We start from the raw sequence: 21,461 nt of genomic DNA, 5'->3' as shown, positions 1-21,461 counted from the left end.
AACGTCTTGGAGCACAGGACTATGACCTGTTCACCTAGAAGGGCCGTACTGTACCTCACAGCAGATATCTGGAGACTAGCAAGCCTTTCAGAGCACTCCAGGAAAAATCTTACTTTTAGTCCCTCTTACATGGGGTTGGTTCTTAAGTACTTCCGAATGGAGCCTTCTATTACCAAATCTTTTGTTGGATGTTGTAAAAGTCACTCCTTCTAAAATGGGGTGTCCCAACCTTGGCAACACTGCCATTAGGGGCTAGATGAGTCGGGGGGAGGGGGGCGCTGTCCTGTGCCTTATAAGATGTTGAGCAGCATCGCTGGCTTTCACCTACTAGATGCTGATAACACCAGCCCCCCATCATCACCCCCTATTCCCAGCTGTGACAATTAAAAATACCTCCAGATACAACCAAATGTGCCCTGGGACACAAAGTTGCCCCCAGTTCTTAAAGAACCATTCTCCTACATCAGGCTCAATGATTTGCAAAAAGACCACACAGACTTTGCTAGCACCATAAATACACAGAGAAATGCGGCAAGAAGCAGCTTGCAATTACCAATCACCATCTGCCTCTAACCAGCAAGACTTAGAAACAGGTACTTTACCATAAAATTAAATGAGAAGAAGCTAACTGAGGGGCGCTAGACCCAGCTCTTAGGTGCTACCTTCCAGACCCCTACAGTGGGGTTAACTCTCATCTACAGCACCTGAGAACTGCCCCACCAGCCTAAACTACCAGAAATTTACATGATTCCTACAGCTTTATTTTAGCAGGAATGTGGTTCAGGAGTTATCCTCTGAATCAGAAATTGGCAAACATTTTTTGTAAAGGAGCAGAGAGCAAATTATTTTAGGCTTTGTGGGCTAGATGGCCCTGTTGAAACTACTCAACTCAGCATGAAGGACAGAGGCAGCCAGACAATGTAAATGAATGGGCGTGGCTCTGTTCCGGTAAGAATTATTTATAAAAGCAGATGGTAGGTCAGATTTGCCCCATAGCTTCCTGACCGCCTGTACTATATCATATGATGTCCATCTTTCAAGAGGCTGCTTAGATCTTAATACCATGAAAGGTTATGCTTCCCCTGAGCAAATGGTTTGCCTTTATCTCATGACCACTCTGAATCCTGGAATAGATATTTCCCACTTTTCTTTGGCTCCCAGAGAGTTCAGGACTGAATTTAGCACAAAACTCTAGATAATTTATAAGACCTCAGATGACGTCCTATCTTATGTTTTTCTTTTCCTATATTTCCCCATTTAGTCACATTTTATTCTGGAGGTTGCCTTTACTTTTTAATGCACCTGAAGTAACTTTCTGGAATAAACAGAAAGCCAAGGAAAGCTGGATAGACAGAAGGGCAGTCTTTGCGCAGAGGCCTAGAAAAGGCAAATAGAGGGAGGTGCTTGGTGTTGGATGTAACTCCATTAAAAAAAAAAAAAATTTATTTTAAAGTAATCCCTACACCCAAAGTGGGGCTCAAACTCACAGCCCGGAGATCAAGAGTCACATGCTCCACCAACTGAGCCAGCCAGACACCCCAGAGGCAACTCCATTTTAAGAACCTTGTCCCAAATCCTCCTTACAGAGGGACTCCATGTAACTTGCGTAGACACCCCCACCTCCAGGAGCTGCAGTTGAATCTCTCTGTCCTCTTTTGAGTAGGCTACAGTTAGGGACTTGCTTCCAAAGAACAGAGTATAAAAAGGGAAAAATAGTAACTTCATAATGGAGACAGCTGACAAATACTACATTACTAAGTGATGAAGGTTCCTGTGACCAGTGATGTGTGGATCCCATGTACCCCCTGGTATGATGTGATGAGAAGCATACTTCACCGCTGAGGTATTCTTGTCAAGAACCTATAACTCCACCATGAGAAAAACATCAAACCAGCCCAGAATCAGAGGCATTTTGCAGGATATCTAGCCAGGGCTCCTCAAGACTCTCTATGTCATTAAAAAACAAGGAAAGACTGAGAAACTGTCACAGACCAGAGGACACTGGGGAGACATGAAAACTAAATGCAACTTGGTACCCCTGGATTGGAGACTGGAACAGAAAAAGGACATTAATAGAAAAACTGGTGAAACCCAAATAAAATCAGGGATTTAGTTAACTAAACAAACAAACCCTCATCAGCAACACCAATCCCCTGTCTCCTTCCCCTTTCCCACATGCCCAAAGCCATGGGAGAAGATGAGGGATGGAGCTCCACCAGGGATGTCTTAGAGGTTAGCACCATCCACAACAGGCACCCCCAAGGACCCTCCAACTTGTGTGCCTGTCAGAGCCCCACTTTCTTATGCTGGAGGACCGTCAGCCACCAGGAAGCTGCCAGATCTGCCAGCCCAGCACTCTAACTGTACCTTGAGGGTGGGTAGACATAACATACTGCTATGTCTTACCAGGAGACAAAATGGGCTTTCCCCTCACCTGGCTCCTTTAGGGCATTTAGTGGCATTATAAAGGGACCCGTGACAGAATCTCATATTCAGAGAGCTCGGGAATAACTCCCAGTTCCATAGCCAGGTTTCCCAAGGTTTGTAATATCAGGGAAGGACAGAATATCCTTCCAATCAAACCTCTCCCCGCTGCCCTCATGGAGCTTGCCATCTGGGAGTGGGAAGGAAAAACAGACATTAGACAAGGAATGTCCATATTAGGACAGCTCTATGCCCAGGAGGAGCTCAGGATTTCTGATCTCAATTGAACCACATTTTCTTCACAGGTACAGCCTCCCTCTTCTATATGTCCATCCCAGCCTCTGATTCTGAGTGGTTATTTATATTTTCATATCTCAGCACCACTCTAAAAAAAAGAAAGAGATTATCAATAAATAGACATATAATAAGATAAAATAAATACATGAGAAAATCCAGTGAACAATGATAGAAAAAGCGAGAAAAAGAGTAAACAAGGGTAGGAAAAATGTGACATTCTAGATTCTCAATAAGTACCTCGATGATAACATTTTTTTTTTTTTAAGATTTTATTTATTTATTTGACGAGAGAGAGTCAGCGAGAGCAGGAACACAAGCAGGGGGAGTGGGAGAGGGAGAAGCAGGCCTCCCGCCGAGCAGGGAGCCCGATGCGGGGCTCGATCCCAGGACCCTGGGATCATGACCTGAGCTGAAGGCAGACGCTTAACGACTGAGCCACCCAGGCACCCTCGATGATAACATTTTAAATGTCTAGACCTGTTCCATGCAATACAGTAGCTACTAGCTATATGTGGCTGTTCAAATATAAATTAATTAAAATAAAATGTAAAATTCAGTTCCTCAGTTGCACCCGCCTCTTGTCAAACGCTCACTAGTCATGTGTGACTAGCCATCTGTGTTGGATAGCACAGATACAGAACATTTCCATCAGGGCGGAAAGTTCTATTGGACAACACTGCTCTAGAGCAAAGGTGGCAAACAAAAATATGATAGGGACCGTAGATCTATATTGGCACAGCTGGCTATTAAAAAAAGGAAAGGAAAAGAAAAGGAAAGGCCACGGGCTGCTCCAAGGCCCTGTGACTGTTGCCGGGAAGGAAGCCAGGCCCCATGTCTAGCTTATTTTATAATACAAGACAGAAACCTGGTTTCTGTATGAAACCTCCTGATTTTTAAATATTTCCAACCACTTCAAAAATTAAAAATGCACAGCAAGGCTGAACATGTTTTCAGGAGCTGGGAATGAAATGAATGTCCTGCAAAGTAAAACTGTGCTCCTGGCCAAAGTCTTGCACATAGATTTCTGATAAGAACCTGACTGACGGGGGAGGGTTTAGAAGAGGGTAACAGTTGATTAATATGACCCTAAGGTCCTCCGGGGGTGGGGGGAACTGAGCCCCCGGGGACATGAGCTTTTTGTTCACTCATGTCTCCAAAGAGAGAAAACAGATCAAAGGGTAAAAAGTCCACTTCGGTCAGTGACTCTGACTTCCCAGGGCTCCCACGAGCATGCAGAAAACTGCGGCCCTAACAGCCGTGGCTTCGAAGTGCACTCTGCAAAAGCCTGGGGGCCTGCGGTACATTGCTGGGGCCATCACAGGGCGCCCCTGCTGGGGGCTGGGACCCTTCTCCAATCTCCCACATACTTAAGCCAGAATGGTTCTGTTTGTTGGGTGATAGTTCGGGGTTTGGTGTAATTTATCCACCAGGAAAAAAAAGGGTTCCACTTTTTTTGTTCTTGTTCCATTGTTTAAATAAACATTTTTTGTGTCTATCTCCCCCATCAGTATGTCCAAGACAGCACTTACTGAGCCACTCCTAAATGCCAGGCTAGGTGCTGAAGAATCAACAGGGAGCAACACAGACATGGCAGCCGCCCTATGGGTGCTTACAGGCTTACGGTCTCATGAAGTTGGGCACTAATCAAATCCCAGTCATACAAACACAGAGGTAGAACTGGGAGAAGAGCGGAAAGGAGGCGCACCGGAGCTATGTGAATCTAAGACGTAGGATTTGACTAGATGGCTAGGAGTTAACCAGGCACAGAGAGAATACTGTGTGCCAAGGCACTGTGGCAGGAAACCTGGTGCCTAGAGCAGTGTGGAGAAAGGCTCCTGTCACTAGAGTCCAAGAGTGAGGAAGAGGATGACAGAAGATGAGGCTGGAAAGGGAGGGAGGGCCTTGATCATGCAGGCCCTTCCAGGCCATCATAAGGATTTTGGCCTTTATCCTAAAGGAAAGAAAGGATAGACTGAATGTGTACCCCCAAAATTCATATGTTGAAGCCCTAATCCGTAAGTGATTATATTTGGGGGTGGGGCCTTTGGGAACTGATTAGGTTTAGATGGGGCCATGGGGGTAAAGCCATGATGGGATTAATCATAAGAGGAGAGACCAGAGCTCGCTCTGTCTGCCACCTGAAGACATAGGAGAAGGTGGCCCTCTGCAAGCCAGAAGAGGGCCCTCACTAGGAAGTGAATGTATCAGCACCTTGATCTTGGACTTTTCAGCCTCCAGAACTATAAGAAGCCAATGCGCTGCTTAAGCCCCTAGTCTATGGTGTTCTGTTACAGCCGTCCAAGCTAATACACCGTGGAAAGGTAAACCCTGGACGCAGGCTGGGAAACAGACTGCCAAGGGCCAGGATGGAAGCAAGGAGACCATGCTGGAGGCTCCTTCAGGACCAGGGTGAGAAATGGTCATAGGGACTGGGGGTGGGGCGGTGGTGATGGAAGTGAAAGAGAGAAGCAGGTGAGTTCTTGCTGGACTGAGCCCCTGAGACCCACGCCTGCTTGTGAGAGTAACTGGCTGGGGGTCAGGGGATGGGGGAGGAAAGAGAACCTAACATCAGCTCAGGCCTCAGGTGGCAGGAGCCTGTTCCGCTTGACTGTGATATTCCTTCAGGCTCCAAACTACAGACTAAAGATATCAGGCTGACTTCTGAGGAAAATCTCATTACCAAGGTCTTCTCATGCCCTCCAAATTCTTGTGTCAAGTTTGTGATGATAAAAATTGATTTCCAGAGAGCAGGGCACAGAGAGAACTGTGTCGTTCTGTTCCAGTTATCAGACAGAGTGACGTGTTCATTATCATTAGAATGATGAACTGGTGGCACAAGGAACCTATTTTCCAAGACTGGTGCACGGCCCTGTTCCCTGGAACCCTCTGCGCACAGCTGTCTGTTTTAATTTTACAGGCACTTCCTACCGTGAGCAGTGTCAGAGTCTAGGTGATGCCCTCCTCCCCCTTGGCCACAAGGAACCCCTTCTGAGCAGAGAGCTATTGTGAAGGGCAAAAATCACAGGCAACACCCTGGCGACTCAGTCAGAGCTGCAGGACTTACTTTTATGAGGTCCAACAGGGTCACGCCAGAATTTCAGAGATAAAAGGCATAGGAGAGGTCACCCAGGCCCAGCACATTTTTACACACGCACACACTCAGGGAAAATAGCTGACTGGCCCAATCAAGCTTGTTCACTACCTGGTACCCCCAGCCCCTGTCTTCCCTCCCCTCTCCCACACATAGATACATGTATGGGGAATTTACTACGTGCCAGGGTCTGAGCTAACCACACAGATGCTTCATCTCAGTTCCCTCTCACAGAAATCCTACAAAGAAAACACAATTAGTCCTATTCTGCAGATGAGAAACCTGAGGTTCAGGGAGGTTAGTATAGCTGCCAAAAGGCTCACAACCAGTCTGACGCCAGAGCCTCCACACTGACAGTCTTTTTTTTTTTTTTTTAAAGAATTTTTTTTTTTTTTAATCTACTTACTTGACAGAGAAAGAGAGAGTGGCAGGCAGAGGGAGAGGGAGAAGCAGGCTCCCTGCCGAGCAGAGAGCCCAACGTGGGGCTCGATCCCAGGACCCCAGGATCATGACCCAAGCCAAAGGCAGATGCCCAACCAACTGAGCCACCCAGGTGCCCCTACTGACAGTCTTTTAACATGTAGCACCATTCTCTTAAGGAGCTCATGACCCACTCTTCGTACTTCCTGGTCTGGGAATTAGGATGGAGAGCAGGGGCTGCAGGAATGGGGGAGTAGTCTCTAATAAGCAGCTGTCTGAAATGGACACAGAAACCTGGCACCGTAGGAATCCTATCCTAATCCCAGCCAGTATCTGGCCACCACATCCCATGCAACATGCAATATTGTTTCTGCCTCAGGCATTATTAGAAGTGTGTTACCTAGTTTCCAAATACGTGGGGCTTTTCTAGTTATCTAGTTGTCCTTGACCTGTTACTTAACTGCTTGGTGCACAGAAAAATGCTTTATAGGATTTCATTCCCTTGAAGTCTGTTGAGAAATGCATATTCTTTCTAATTCTCAAAACTACACTACAAAGAAGATATTTTTATTTCCTTCAAATGAGGAAACTGAGGTTCAGGAGGTTAATTCACATGCCTAAAGCAGCTCCCTGGTACAGTGCTGAAGACGAAACCTGAAGGGAGCCCTCTGACTTCAGTGCCCCTCTCCACGCACCGTGTTAGAAAACAAACACAGCAAATTCCATGTTACGTATATTTTAACACAACAATAATAAATAAAACAAACAAAAACAAATCAAGCACAATTTCATTTGTATCAGTATAGAGGATCCCTCACTATATATGAGCAGAGACAATTTTTTGATTTATGTGTAAGCTTAACAACACACTTGGTCGGTCATATAAACTTTATTCACGTGCCTCTCCCAACAGCTCATTTTTATATGTGATTTCCAACTGTGGGAACTTGTCATTTTTGTTCCATCTGGAATTCCACCATGTGAAGCTGTGGGGACTGCTACATTATTGCGGGACTTATAAAATAATTCTCTTCTGGCTCTGCTGATTTTTCTTATGTTAAATTCTAACCCAAGTCCAAAACTTTTCACCAGAGTCTCTTGTTAGAAAGTAAAAGGTTAATAACTCCACCCTGAGTTTGATTTACACCAAAAATGCAGCGTGCCTCCCACACTCAGAGATCAGAGATTCTTGATTAGAACTCAGATCCCAATCAGGATTTGGCCAGGGTCACACAGCTCACTGGGAAAAGGCAAGCACAGACCTCTGAAGACCTGCACAGACAGGCACAGCACCATCCAACCTCTTAAGAAAGGGAAGACTCCAATGCTCACTACCCCCTTTCCCTCCAGGCACAGTGTGCTAAATGGTGCAGGGGCTCAGCCACTCACGACTTGTGTGCCTTTGACCAGATAATGTATTAAACCTCAGTTTCTTTATCTGGAAAATGGCGTGATAACATCTACACCTCATAGACTGTTGCGAAGACTGTGTGTGCAAAGCCCTTTGCAAAGTAGCCAACGGAGTAAGGACTCAATGTTGGCTTTCTGACTTTCACCAAATAGGGATCCCTTAACCTTTGCCCTTGAACCTCCCAAGTCCTGTCCTCCTTAGTCCACCTGTTCCTCCATAAACCCTCTCAACTCTTTCAAATCTCTGTAACTAAGTCGATTTCATATACTTAGGGGCCTCGATAAAGGGCAGAGAGTCCAGTTTCTCTTCCCCTAGGACCTGTCAGAACAGTAATTACTAAAGCCAATTACAGAGCAGGGGTCACAAGTCAAGCCTGTTGGTCCTGGATTTAAATCCCAGCTCTATCCTGTACTGTGTAAAGCACAACGTCTTTGTCCCCCAATTTCTCCATGTATCAACTTAGGATAAATTAACTCACAGGCCATGTAGTGAGGATGAAATGAGAGAATACTACGTGCTTGGCACAGAGCAACTGAAGACTGTTTCGTCTTGGAAGGCCTATGGAGGTCTGGTCTAAACCCTTTATTTGACAAATGAGTTAAGGGAAGTCCAGAGGCGAGGTGAGCTGCCCAGGTTCATCCACCACTAGCCTATGACGGAGCGTATGCCTATTAATAAATGTTTGCTGTTTCTCCACCACTTCCTGCCACACTGCTATGAATTTATCAGGTTGTACTTGGAGGAAAAAAGTTAAGTGTTCAGTTCTTAAGAAAGCATATTTTACGTTGCTTATATTATATGGACAAAACATCTAAAAGGGAAGATGCTGCTGATGTGGCAGAGACTCAGTGGCAACCACACAGAACAGACAGGCAGACTTGGGACACACGAGCGTCAATGCTGATTACTACTCTCCTGCATTAACCATTTGCATCCCCCTTTGCCGCCGCCGACCCCGCGGAAGGGACTGCACACCTCTGAGACCGAATTCAATTTCAGCTGCCCTTCAAACTCAGTTTCAGCCCACTTCCATGTGTTCAGAGCCGAACAGAAGGCCTCTGCTGATGGGACAGGCATGCCCAGGCTGCAGAGCCCTCGGAGTTTGACTGACCTGTGGGTAGAAGGCGGACGACGCTGTGCGCGGGCTGCGGACAAACTCCATAAAGAAGGCCCCGTCCTGAAGTCAGAGGAGGAGGAAGCAGCAGCAGCAGCGAATGCGAGGGAGTGAAGGGGTGAGTGTGGACCCGTGGTGAGCCGTCGGGGGGGGGAGGGGGGTGGCGAAAGAAAAAAATAAAAATAAAAACAAGGAGGGAAGGAGAGAAACAAGGGCACGTGAGGGGAATGGAGGGGAAACAGAGAGAGAGAGAGAGATCCACCCAGAAGGACCATATCCAAATGCAAAGCATTAGCGGGAACTCACACCTTCCTGGGCAGAATGTCCCATCTGTGTGGGAGCAAGCACAGGGACAGAAGGTGCGTCCAAGCTCCCTCAGGTCTCATCAGAGCCTGGCTTGGATGTCGCACCCTCCCACATAGCTCTGAACTTTCTTCAGACCTATGTCAAGGGAGAGGAAAAGGCCACAGAGCTGCTTGGTGGGAATGGTGGGGGAAAGCCTTCAGGGGTTGCTTCCTGGCCTCCCGCCTGGCTGGGTGACCAGCAGCCCTCTTGGAGACATACAGAAGTTTGAGGTTTTCAGTTAATAAACATGGCAGCCAGATGGGAGAAGAGGATTCAACAGCAGGAAAAGTTGGGATCCAGAAGCAGCAATACCTTCTCCTCCACTGTTTGTGTAACAAAATAACCAAGGAGTTGAGACATATATAGTGTCAGAAACATATGCATTCATTAGGTGGGGGTGGGGAGGTGGGAGAGTTCTGAAGCGGCCTTCCCCTCCGAACCCTAGTCTTGTGGGGTCCAGGCTGCCCTGTATTTGAAACAAAAATGACATAGAGGACTTTCCCGAAGACCCCTCCTTTCATCTTTCTTAAAGTCAAGAAGTGTCCTCTTGTCCCTTCCAAATATTTTTACTTTTTAGTTAAATTTTATCACTGAAATTTGGAAATGGCACTTGATAAGTCTGAAGGTCGGCTTTCTTACAACTTTTCTTCAATTCTCAAAGTAGAATCACTGAACTATGCAGGGGTCCATTTTATCAATACTGCTGCCATTTCCCATCAACCACTTTGAACTCAACTAACAAACCATGGACACGCGTGGCTATGGAGATGCAATTTCAGGGACCACTCTCCGTACCCTAACACAAGATGCTAACTGGAAACACTGTTGGCATTTCTGAGTGTGTCACCTAGAGGCCTTCCCTTTGACCACCTCAAAACATCTTCGCTTCCCTTTGACCATCTGGGGATCTACATCTGCCACAAATGATAACCATCCAGGTGGATTTTAGCATTCAGTTGGAAAATGAGAAGAATGTTCTAAACGGCCATCTAATATTTGGCCATTGGTGCATTTTAACCTTAATGCTTGTGGTTCTATAAGTTTCCTACTCTCAGGCCTGTCCCAGACACTGGTTCTCATCCTCAAAGATGGCAGTAAGTATGGGTAACAGTTAGTGGGCAGCACGCAGGGTGCTTATGCATTCTCATCTGTGTCCCTTCTCTGCTGCAACATACAGAAGCAGAGGGGCTAATGCTGCTGAGATTTATGTACATGTGAAAAGATTCTTTCTTGCCGGACAGATCATTCTTTATGCAGAGACTATCCTTGGGACTATACCTAAAGTCACTTCCTAGAGCTGGGTGAGCAAACTACAGCCTGCAGGCTACTGGTGTATTATACTCTGTGAGCTAAGGGTGGGTTTTAAAATTTTAAATGGGGGGCGCCTGGGTGGCTCAGTTGGTTAAGCGACTGCCTTCGGCTCAGGTCATGATCCTGGAGTCCCGGGATCGAGTCCCGCATCAGGCTCCCTGCTCGGCGGGGAGTCTGCTTCTCCCTCTGACCCTCCTCCCTCTCATGCTCTCTGTCTCTCATTCTCTCTCTCAAATAAATAAATAAAATCTTAAAAAAAAATAAAATAAAATTTTAAATGGATATAGAAGTACCTAACACTTAAAAAAAAAAAAGTGCCTACATACAGCCTTGATCTTGCCTCTTGGCTCACAAAGCCTAAAATGTTTATTTAGATTTGCCAACCTCTGGTCTACAGAATACATAAGCTGCTTATAGTCTCAGTTGATACACCTTCTCGGATTTTATTTTATTTATTTTTTAAGATTTTTATTTATTTGACAGCTAGAGACACACAGCGAGAGAGGGAACACAAGCAGGGGGAGTGGGAGAGAGAGAAGCAGGCTTCCCACCAAGCAGGGAGCCCGAAACGGGGCTCGATCCCAGGACCCTGGGATCATGACCTGAGCGGAAGGCAGACAGTTAACGACTGAGCCCCCCAGGCGTCCCTCTTTCTCGGATTTTAATCCCTCCATCCTTGTGGGATAAATTTATCCCAAAGAAATAATAAGAGAGGTGGTCAAATAATTATGTGCATGGATGTAGTTTGCAGTATTATTTATAATTGTGATACCATGCAGAATAACTGTAAAAACTTAAGGAATAATTACCAAAACTTCTTTTTAAAAATCAAAAACCATCTACATTTTTAACAAAAAATATAAATGAAGGTCTATCCATATGATGAAATATTATGTATTTTTAAAAAATCATGCTTTTGAAAAATACTTAACGACTAGAAAATTTTCAAGGTAAGGAAGTGAAATAAACAAACCCATAGATAGATCTACAAGTATACAAATTGGCCACAGTTTTGAAAAATAAAATACATCTATTGAATCTCCTTCATCTTCTAGTGATAGAGACCAGGTAAGAGAATGCACAGTCAGCTCACCGTGACGCCCATACCAGAATGATCTCACATTCTGAATTTCCCTGAATAAGTAGACAGAGCCAAGTTTATTGGTTTTAAAGGATACAAAAAGCCTGACCTATGGAGTTTTGGGCCCCTTTACTGTACTTGCTATTCCATACAGAGGCCCAAGGCCCCACGTTTTGATCTTTTCCCCCAGGAGATGCTTCCATTTGACTATATTTCTCAGGAGTTTAAGCAGACTGATAGGAATTTCTTTATCAAAGAGTGAGCTCTCATAGGAGCTGCCCCACCAGCTTTCTACCTCCTGTCTGGGAGAGCCAAAGATGTGGCTGAAGGAAAACCAGATGGCCAATTTCACAGCTCAAGCCAGATCTTGGGACTTGACCAATATAGTTGAGCTCGACTATGTTGTATCTGCATTTATCTAGCAGTTAACTTCCTTACAACTGCGAGCAGAAACTGCTTCCACAGAAATCATAATGCTTAAGAGGGTTCAGGGTAGAATTCATCCAAATCCTCAGCACATTCATCCCTGGATTCGAACGACCCTCCACATCAGGTCCCTGAGAGCACGAGGCAGCTCCGTGCTGGAGTGGTCCCCTTTACCTTTCGTGGGCTGTCCACGTAGGTGGGAGTCATGGCAACACTGCTGCTCTCAGCCGGCTGGGAGGAGCTCTTGGCACCAAGCACAGCTGCCTGCTGTTCTCCTAGACACCTGAAAGGTGAAAAACACGTCTGTAGCTTGCTGAAAGGCCCCTGGTAAAGGGCCCATGTCAGCCAAGATGAAATGAAGGCAGTTCTGTTGTCACCTCTGAAACACACACTTCTGCTCTGTTTCTCCTTCAGGCCCGACAAATACCCTTAATTGCATTCATTGTCCTGAACAATCAGCCTTCCTCCAAGGTAAAGAAGAAAAGAGCCCAGTTTATTTATTTATTTATTTTTAAAAAGATTTTATTTATTTATTTGACAGAGAGAGACACAGCGAGAGAAGGAAGACAAGCAGGGGGAGTGGGAGAGGGAGAAGCAGGCTTCCCGCCAAGCAGGCAGGGCTCGATCCCAGGACCCTGGGATCATGATCTGAGCCGAAGGCAGATGCTTAACGACCGAGCCACCCAGGCGCCCCGAAAGAGCCCAATTTAAAAAGCACTATGGCGGTACCTATTACTTTGAAAAGTGACGTGACATGGTGTGAGTGACTCCATCCATGAACACCATTTTTTTAATCTGCTGGGAAGACTTGTTCTCAGTTTTTCTTAAATATACCAGCAGAAGCACATTCTGAAAATTAGGGTTGCATTAACATGTGGCATAAACTATATGGGGAAATGTGTTGATTCCCCATACATTTTGAAGGCTTATATGCTAATTTTTCAAATGTAAGCCCTTATATCCCTGCCTCACCCCCCAACCACACAAATCTAACAGGCACTATCTCATAACCCAAGACAACTATGGTTTCTTAGGACATCTTATCCCATCTCAGTTCTGATGCACATAAAAGCGTACCTCCATGTTTATTTTCCTTTTATCTGTACTAAAAATAACTATGGGCTATCGTAACTTAAATGCTCCCCCAAATTAGACTGCTTCAACACATCACTGAATTTTTATTTCGTAGATTCCAGAAGTCTCACATTATATATAGTCTTAAGTCTTCATTCTTATTGCAACATATACTTCGTGTGGTGGACACTGTGAGGCGCCGCCCAGATCCCTCTGCTGTGGCCTTGCTGCCACAGTATCTGGGCACATTGTCCAGCTGGCTCAGCTGTCGGCCCCTTCAGGGACAGCCCCAACTGCAGAGCTCTTGCTGCCCCTCCCCACCCCCACCCCCCGCAGCGGCCCACAGACAATGAATGATCAACGAGGGGGTGTATAGGTCTGGCCATGTTGGTCCAACTGGGCTCATCCCTGAAGGCTCTTCTAGCTCCAGGGCTTGAGTGAGGTGGCCCAAGGCTGTCCCTGGCCCTGCGCTGCACCTGGACTTCTCCCTCTGTCCACTTCCTCCTCCCTCCCGCACATCCTGAGCCCACGGACTTGCCTTAATAAACATCCTGCATGTTAAACTCCATCTCAGTCTGCCTCCCCAAGAACCCAGTCTGTGAGACTGCCCTGCTCTTACATTCTGACATGTTTGTTACAGATTGTCAAGCCATCTCATACCGGAGATTAAAAATCAGTTTCCATGGTAACCTGTTATACTCTTTTTTCCCCCCTACTTTTTATTATGGAAAAATTTCAAACACAAACACAAGTAAAAAGGCTAAGATAATGAGTCCCTACAAACCCAGCCCCCCAAATTATATACTTAGAGCCAATCATGTTTCATCTATACCCCTTATCTACACACCCCAATTATTTTGAAGCAAAACTCATACATATCATTTCATCCATAAGAACTTCAGTACGCACTGTATCCCTAAAAGAACTTCTGAAAAAACATAACCACAATTCCAACACACTTGAAAATTTTTTAATTTTCTAATATCAAATATTTCGCCAATTGTCTCCCCAAAATCATTTGTACAGTTTGTTCAAAACAGGTTTCAACTAAGGTCCCTACGCTGCAATAAGTTATGTCTCTTAATTCTCTTTTAAGCCATAAATTCCTCTTCATTTCTCTTTATCTTTACAATTTATTTGTCAAAGAAAGTAGCTCATTTGTCCTGTAAATTCACAGTCTGGATGTGCTGATTTTCTCCCTTTACTGTTTATCATGTTCCTCTGTGCCTTGTTTACTTACTTCCTGAGAACTAGAAGTTCTACCTAATGGCTTGAGCAGTTCAGGTTCAATTTTGGGCAAGAACTCTTAAGTGGTGTTGTGTATTTCTATCTGGAGGCCTATAATGTCTGGCCCTCTCTCTCTGGTGATATTAGTGGCCACTGGTGAACTCTGTTAGATCCACAAGTTTGTTAAAGATCACACATGGTAATAGTCTATCATTCCTTCTGAAGCTATGAGCTGCAATATTGAACAAAGACAAACCTCCCTACACCAATTACTTGTTTACTCTGAGGTATAATTCAGAGGAAAAGCAGAACAAATGCTCAATTCTTTCCCATGTCCCTACACCACACTGTCTCTCTCTATCACATTGAAGTGTGTTTTCCTCTGAGCCTCATCTACAAATGCACACTGTAACATTCTCTCGTACTTCCCCAAGGCTGCGGGGACAGGAAGCCCTGGTTACCCCTCCCGTGTCCCCTCAGATGCACATGACAATCCCCATTTACTGAGTTGCCTTCCTTGTGGGGACCTGTGGACTAAGAATCAGGGATTCAGAGGCGAGTAAAACCCTGTCCTTGCCCTTGGAGGCTCCTGTCTAATGGCTCAGAAGGGAACCTGCCCGAAAACAAGCAGTTATACTATATATATGTATATGTGAAAACATACACGGAGGCACACTGCCTTCTGCCGGGACGGAGTTGCCGGCCAAGCCTCCACGGAAGCAGTGACAAAAGCCTTTTGGTGGTCTCTATCCTGACTTGGCTGTCATCAGGTTATCCTCATCTATTAGGAGCAGCTGAGCCAGAACCAGCTGCCCAGACTGGTCCCAGCCATGCAGACAATGAGCAGAAGGCTGAGACTTCTGGGGCCTCTCTCTATCTTCCACAAGAGCCTGACAAAACGTACATGACTTCAGATACAGACTAGAAGGGAAATGGAAGAAACAGACACAGTTTATGGTAAGATGGCAGGACTACAGATGAAATTTTATAAATTCTTTTCCATATCGCTATAGCATTGTTTTTCATAATAAATAAAATTGGATCTGCTTGGTGCTGCAAAAGCAAAAGAAAAGCACACAAATAAAAAACACCGTGAGCAAACATTATATAAAGGTCTGGCTCCCTCTGCTCTACCTCCTGCATTGAGAAAACATAGCAAGTCACCCAAGAGCAGTTATCTGGGGAGAGAATAAATCTCGGGTCTCTCTGTCCTGCCTCCTGCTGTGAGGTTAGCTGAGAATCTTTCCCTACACATGGGGGGACACTACTACCCCAACTACCCTTCCTCTTCCAGTCTGAGCAGAAAGAGGCTCCTTGGAGCATATTAAACGATGACTCACTGACAAATTATAAATAAGATCTCCCCCACCCCCAGCTTCACACCGCTCCCAGCAACATATGTTCCTTGTTCTTTTTTCCAGCGGGAAAGATCTGTGATTAGTTACAGGGAGAACCTGCCAGGCTGAGTTCTGGGCTCTTCCCTTGGTCAGACAAAGTAAACAGACCCAGTTCCCTCAGTAATGAGCCCAACATTTGCCCACACCCCCCAGTGTCCCTTCCTTTCCATTCTTTATCACCCTCTCTCCAGCCTCTGTGGCCTCTTGCCTGACTAGTAGGAGCCTGCCAAAGGGTCTCTGCCTCTTGGGGCCCACCTCCCAGGCCTTCCTATACATGGGGTTCATCTTAGAAAACACTTCTACCAAAGACACTGACTGGATATTTCATGATATTAAGGAATGACTATAACCTTTTAGAGAAATTACAGTATTAGGGTTCTTCTTTTTTTTTTTTTTAAAGGGGTACTTCTCTTTCAGTGATACATACTGAAATATTATAGATGAAGAAATATGATGCCTGAAATTTAATAAAGAATAAAAAGGGAAGGTGAGAGCAATGCATATGTTGCAATAAATGAAATAAGATTGGCCATGAGTTGATAATCATCGAAGCCACGTGACAGGTAAACAGAGATTTATCATACTAGCCTAGTTTATCTGTTTGAAATTTTCCATTAAAATTTAAATTTTCCATTAAAATAAAAAAACTTGCAAAGGATCCCTCTTGCTATGAGAATGTGTAAGGACAGCTTGGCATCCAACTTCCCACCTGTCGGTCCAATTGCATCTCCACGATGACTCAAGCTCACTCAATGTGACTTCTGGAAAGCCTAATGTGCACAGGTTCCTGCTGGGCACCACACAGCCCAGACAGACAAGCTCTAGCCTCCCCCAACATCTGTATAGGGACCCTCAGCACCCCTTCCTCTATCATTCCATGACTACTTACTGTGCACATCCTATGTGCCAGGCACAACCCACAGCCTCTACTCTCAGAGCACAGGCAAGCCAGGGGGACTGTGAGCAAACCTTGGAGAATTCTGGAAAGGGCTCTGATGGATGTCGGCCCAGGATGCTGGGAAGCACAGAATCTGAGTTGGCTGGGAGGACGAAGGGGCAGGGAAGACTCCCAGAGTGGGTGCCACCTGCACACGGAGGTACTTTCTCCTCTTGCCCAAGTCCCGCCCCCACTCCCCCCCACCCCCTGCGCCTCTGTATAGATGCTTCCTTTCCTGCAAGGCCAACTCAAATCCCCCCTCCTGGGATGCTGTCACTTCCCCCCCAGGCAAGATGTGGCCCTACCAGTGTCCTGGGAAATGCAGCACTTAATGTTTAGGAAGGGACCACACAAATGCCTAGAGAAGCTGGCCAGGTCACACGCCTGAGGGAATAAGGCAAGTCCAAGACTAGAGGGTGTGCTGGTTCTCCGGTAAACCAGAGGGCACGTGCCCATTCTAAAGGACCAGCCTTCCCATGGCTGGGTATGCATGTGGACCCAGTACTATAACTGAGGCTCTTCTATTTCTCAAAAGGCTGGATTTTATCTATTATCTGTAATACAGTGTTGTGCTATATTATCTGTAATATATTGTTGTTGTTTTAAAGATTTTATCTATTTGAGAGAGAGAATGAGAGAGAGAGAGCACATGAGAGGGGGAGGGTCAGAGGGAGAAGCAGACTCCCCGTCGACAGGGAGCCCGATGCGGGACTCGATCCTGGGACTCCAGGATCATGACCTGAGCCGAAGGCTGTCGCTTAACCAACTGAGCCACCCAGGCGCCCTGTAATATATTGTTTTATATATAATATAATCATGTATCATGTTGTATATACTATATAATTTCATATAAAATCCAAATTTGTATTTGAAATCTTCAAACTAAAAAAACATGGCTCAGATATTTTAAAAATATTTTGTGCCTTTAGGGCAGTGAAACTACTCTTTAATGGTAGCTACATGTCATTACAAATTTGTCTGAAACCCACAGAATATACACCACCAAGAGTGACCTGTAAGGTAAACTGTGGACATTGGGTGATGATGATGTGTCAGTGCAGCTTCATCAATTATAACAAATGGCCCACTCCGCTGGGGGTGTTGACAATGGAGGAATCCATGCAGGTGTGGGAGACAGGGCGTATATGAGAAAGCTCTTCCTTCCATTCAAGTTTGCTTTGAACCTACAACTGCTCTAAAAAATAAAATCTATTAAAAAAAACAAACAGGGGCACCTGGGTGGCTCAGTCGTTAAAGCGTCTGCCTTCAGCTCAGGTCATGATCCCAGGGTCCTGGGATCGAGCCCCACATCGGGCTCCCTGCTCGGCGGGAAGCCTGCTTCTCCCTCTCCCACTCCCCCTGCTTGTGTTCCCTCTCTCGCTGTGTCTCTCTCTGTCAAATAAATAAAATCTTTAAAAACAAACAAACAAACAAAAAAACAAAGAAACAAACAAAGAAACCTCACTTTGTGGGCCAAAGCAAATGTATTTGTAGTTCAAATTAAGCCCCAGACTGCAAGTTTATAATTTCTGCATATTTCATGTTATTTGACACTTACCAGGTATTAACCCAGCTCTCTGCTCATGTATGCATCTTTTTCTTAATTTCAGGCTCTGTACAGATAGAAATCATATTTCACCCCCACTCACAAGGTAGGGTACTGAAAACCTGTGGAGCCTGTGTGGTGGGGACGAGTCTCTCCCCAAGCAGGAACTTACTTCTGACTGGCCTCCATCTCCAACAGGGCAGACAGAGCTGAGGTTCCCTTCTTCCCAACCGGGGGGCCGGTCGACTCAAGGGAGTGTGTGGCAATGGGCCCGGTCATCTGTAAGCCTTTCATGGTGGTCCCTTTCTAAAGCAGAGAAGAGAAAACAAGGCCATCAGCCCAAGTGGGCTCCCTCAGTGGATGCCACTCACAGCCCAGAGCATGCCTGCTGCATCTGTTGTGTGTCAGGCTCTCTGGGAATCCAATTCACAGAGGCAGCAACACAGGCCCTTGTTACTCGGTAAATGCTGAAAACTGCTTTTTGCTTGAACTGAAGGCTCAAATGCCTGTTGACTCAAAACAAACTGCCTCTTTGAGGTGGATTCCACAGATCATTTCACCCTTGTCCTGGATCTAGAAAGTAAATAATGTTTTATCTAAGTCATGGAAGAAGAAACTGAGTCCCAGAGAAGTGACTTATCCCGAATCCCACTGGAGCTGGAGGTCAAGCTTTAATCATCTGGTTTCAAGACCAAAGCTCTTTCCACCATGCACGGTCTTTTGGAAATGTTTCTTTCTTTTCCTTCCTTCCTTCCTTTCTTTTTTTTTGAAATGTTTCTAATCATAAGCAATGCTGTGGACAAAGCGTAGCTCGTATGCAGGGAAGAACACTGAACTTGGGGTTAAAAACACAGTTGGTGATGCAACACTACTCACACTAAAAAGGAATGAACTACTGAGACGAGCGACAACTTGGATGAATCCCAGAGGCATTGTGCTGAGTGAAAGAAGGCAGCTTCTCAAAAGATTACATTATACGATTCCGTGCATATGACTTTTGGAAAAGACAACAGCAAAATGACAGAGAATAGACCAGTGGCTGCCAGGGGTTAGAGGTGGGAGCAAAGTGTGACTATAAAGGGTAGCATGAGGGGTTTTTTGGGAAGTGACAGAACTACTCTGTATCCTGATTATAGTTGTAGTGGTTACATGAATCTATACATCTGTTAAAATTTACAGAACTGTATACACATACCCAGAATTCCAGATCTGCCCTTAGTTGGCTGGGTGTCCTCAGACATATCCCAACCCCATGAGTAAATAAACCGGCCAGAGAGAGGCCCCCGAGACAGGACGAGACCAAGCACAGTCCCCAAGGGGCCCAAGGAGCCCGACCCGCATCATGCGATCCGAACGATGTCGCCTGCGGATCCGGTTCAAACCCTCCACAAAGCGGATAAAGCCATCCAAGAGCTGCCACTCATCCTCGTCTGCCCGGGGCCTGTCCCCATAGATGTCGCAGTGGGCTTCCCCTTCTGTGATGCGCTTAGTGGCAGTGACACAGGCTGGCAGCAGCAGGAAACGGGTCCTCCAGAACTTCAGAGACTCAATTAAGCTGTGAAGGGCCAAAGGAAGGACAGGGGGTGGTGGAGAACAAAAGCAGGTCATGAAAGCACTCATGGGGCACCTGCGTGGCTCAGTCGGTTGAGTGTCTGACTCTTGGTTTCGACTCAGGTCATGATCTCAGGGTCAGGAGATCAAGCCCCTCATCGAGCTCTGCATTCAGTGGGGAGTCTGCTTCTCTCCCTTTCCCTCTGCCCCTCCCCCCTGCTCTCCCTCTCTGTCTCTCTAAAAGAAGTACATCTTATGTATGGTGATTAACATAACAATACAGAAATTTTTTAATTTTTTTAAAAATGGGAAAAAAAATAAATAAAAGAAGTACATCTTTAAAAAAAAAAAAAAGCACTCCCAGTAAAGGTCCCATTTCAAGCCTGTCTTTGCAGTTGGTATGTGAGGGGCCATCTCCCCTTGAGAGAGTGTTCATCTGATGCTACATCTCATGGCTTCATTTGAAACACAAGCTCTAGAGGAAGAGCACAAAGGGTACTTTTAATTTACATCCCAGAGATGTCAGGATGGTTGGTTCTGTGCACCCAGACCCAATGGGGTTGTGGTTTTTTATCATCACAATCATAAATGACACATAGAAATTAAAAATCAAAAATCAGTACCACAGGTAGTCAGGAAAAGGTTCAGAACATGATCTACACTGACATTCCATCAAAGAGCACTTCATCACTGAAGTTTCTGTCGTTGTTGTTTTGTGGTAAAACGTGCATAACAAAATGTACCACTTTGGGTGCCTGGGTGGCTCAGTTGGTTAAGCGACTGCCTTCGGCTCAGGTCCTGATCCTGGAGTCCCTGAATCGAGTCCCGCATCGGGCTCCCTGCTGGGCGGGGAGCCTGCTTCTCCCTCTGACCCTCCCCCCTCTCATGTGCTCTCTCTCTATCTCATTCTCTCTCAAATAAATAAATAAAATCTTTAAAAAAAAAAAAAAATGTACCACTTTAACAATCCTTCAGTATACGATTCTATACCATTAAGTACATCCACATTGTTGTGCAACCAATACCACCACCCTTGTCACTGAGTTTTTTAACTAATGCAGATGTGCTTTTGTTCTTGTTTTCTAAAACAAACATCATTTTGTAATCAGAAAAAAAGGACAGATGTGTTAAAAGTTGGGCACACCCAAGGTAGCTGGATGGAAAGTCAAAGTATGTTCTCTGACCTGAAGTCCTCAGAGCCGGCCGAACAGATATACTGATCTAAGTAATTCCACTTGTACTCCTCCAGCCGCTCATGGGAGAATTCCACCCAACAAGACACAAACTCCGAGTCTGAGTGGGAAGGGCAGAGGCTGTAGGTGTAGTGGATCTGGGCAGACTCATAAGGGTACCTGAAAAACAAAGGGCATGCCCAGAAGTCCAAAAGAGAATCATTCCCTCCACCCAACCCCTTTCTTCTGGACCTTTCCATCTCAATACAGTTAGCAACATCCTTGGCATTCAATCCTAAAGTGCAGTAACAAACTCATCCCAAGGGACTGGTAATGGAAATTTCTCAGTTCTTAAGCTCTGTCATTCTTTTATCCTCCCATTCTTTATTTCTTATTGGCTTGCTAAGAATCAGGCTAAACATTGTAAGCTGAGTCAAGTCCCTTTTAGAAGCAGGTGAGCTACAACGGTAAAATAACCCTAGAAAACAAACAAGTAATTCCAAGAAAGGGAAAACCAACCACTCAACCTACCTTGGTTTTAATTATGTGTCACATAACTAATTCCATATTTACTAGGTGCACAGTATGTGTTATAAAGAGAAGTTCAGAGTGGACACAATTCAGGACAGTAGCTGAA

The 21,461-nt window shown here is 45.5% G+C and overlaps 1 protein-coding gene across 11 annotated transcripts in view; it reads right to left on the bottom strand.

The window, feature by feature from the left end:
• DEPDC5 (DEP domain containing 5, GATOR1 subcomplex subunit) overlaps positions 1-21,461 on the bottom strand; it is a 122,378-nt gene that overhangs the window by 24,655 nt on the left and 76,262 nt on the right. For 8 of the 11 annotated variants that reach the window (XR_004681453.1, XR_004681454.1, XM_035017450.1 and 5 more), the window contains 5 exons: positions 20,837-21,004; positions 19,437-19,656; positions 18,274-18,407; positions 12,095-12,203; positions 8,755-8,820 (listed from right to left, as the gene is read on the bottom strand). Coding sequence is in view for 9 of the 11 variants with exons in the window: in XM_035017450.1 (XP_034873341.1) it covers positions 8,755-8,820; positions 12,095-12,203; positions 18,274-18,407; positions 19,437-19,656; positions 20,837-21,004 (697 nt within the window). In the remaining 2 variants the exon portion in view is untranslated. The remainder of the gene's footprint in view (positions 1-8,754; positions 8,821-12,094; positions 12,204-18,273; positions 18,408-19,436; positions 19,657-20,836; positions 21,005-21,461) is intronic. The other 3 variants (XM_035017457.1, XM_035017452.1, XM_035017451.1) reach the window with 1 other exon arrangement.

This window comes from Mirounga leonina, unplaced genomic scaffold (genome assembly GCF_011800145.1).
Source record: "Mirounga leonina isolate KUSES-001 unplaced genomic scaffold, KU_Mleo_1.0 Mir_171, whole genome shotgun sequence".
Taxonomy (NCBI): Eukaryota; Metazoa; Chordata; class Mammalia; order Carnivora; family Phocidae; genus Mirounga; species Mirounga leonina.
This window is presented reverse-complemented; position numbering and strand designations above follow the sequence as displayed.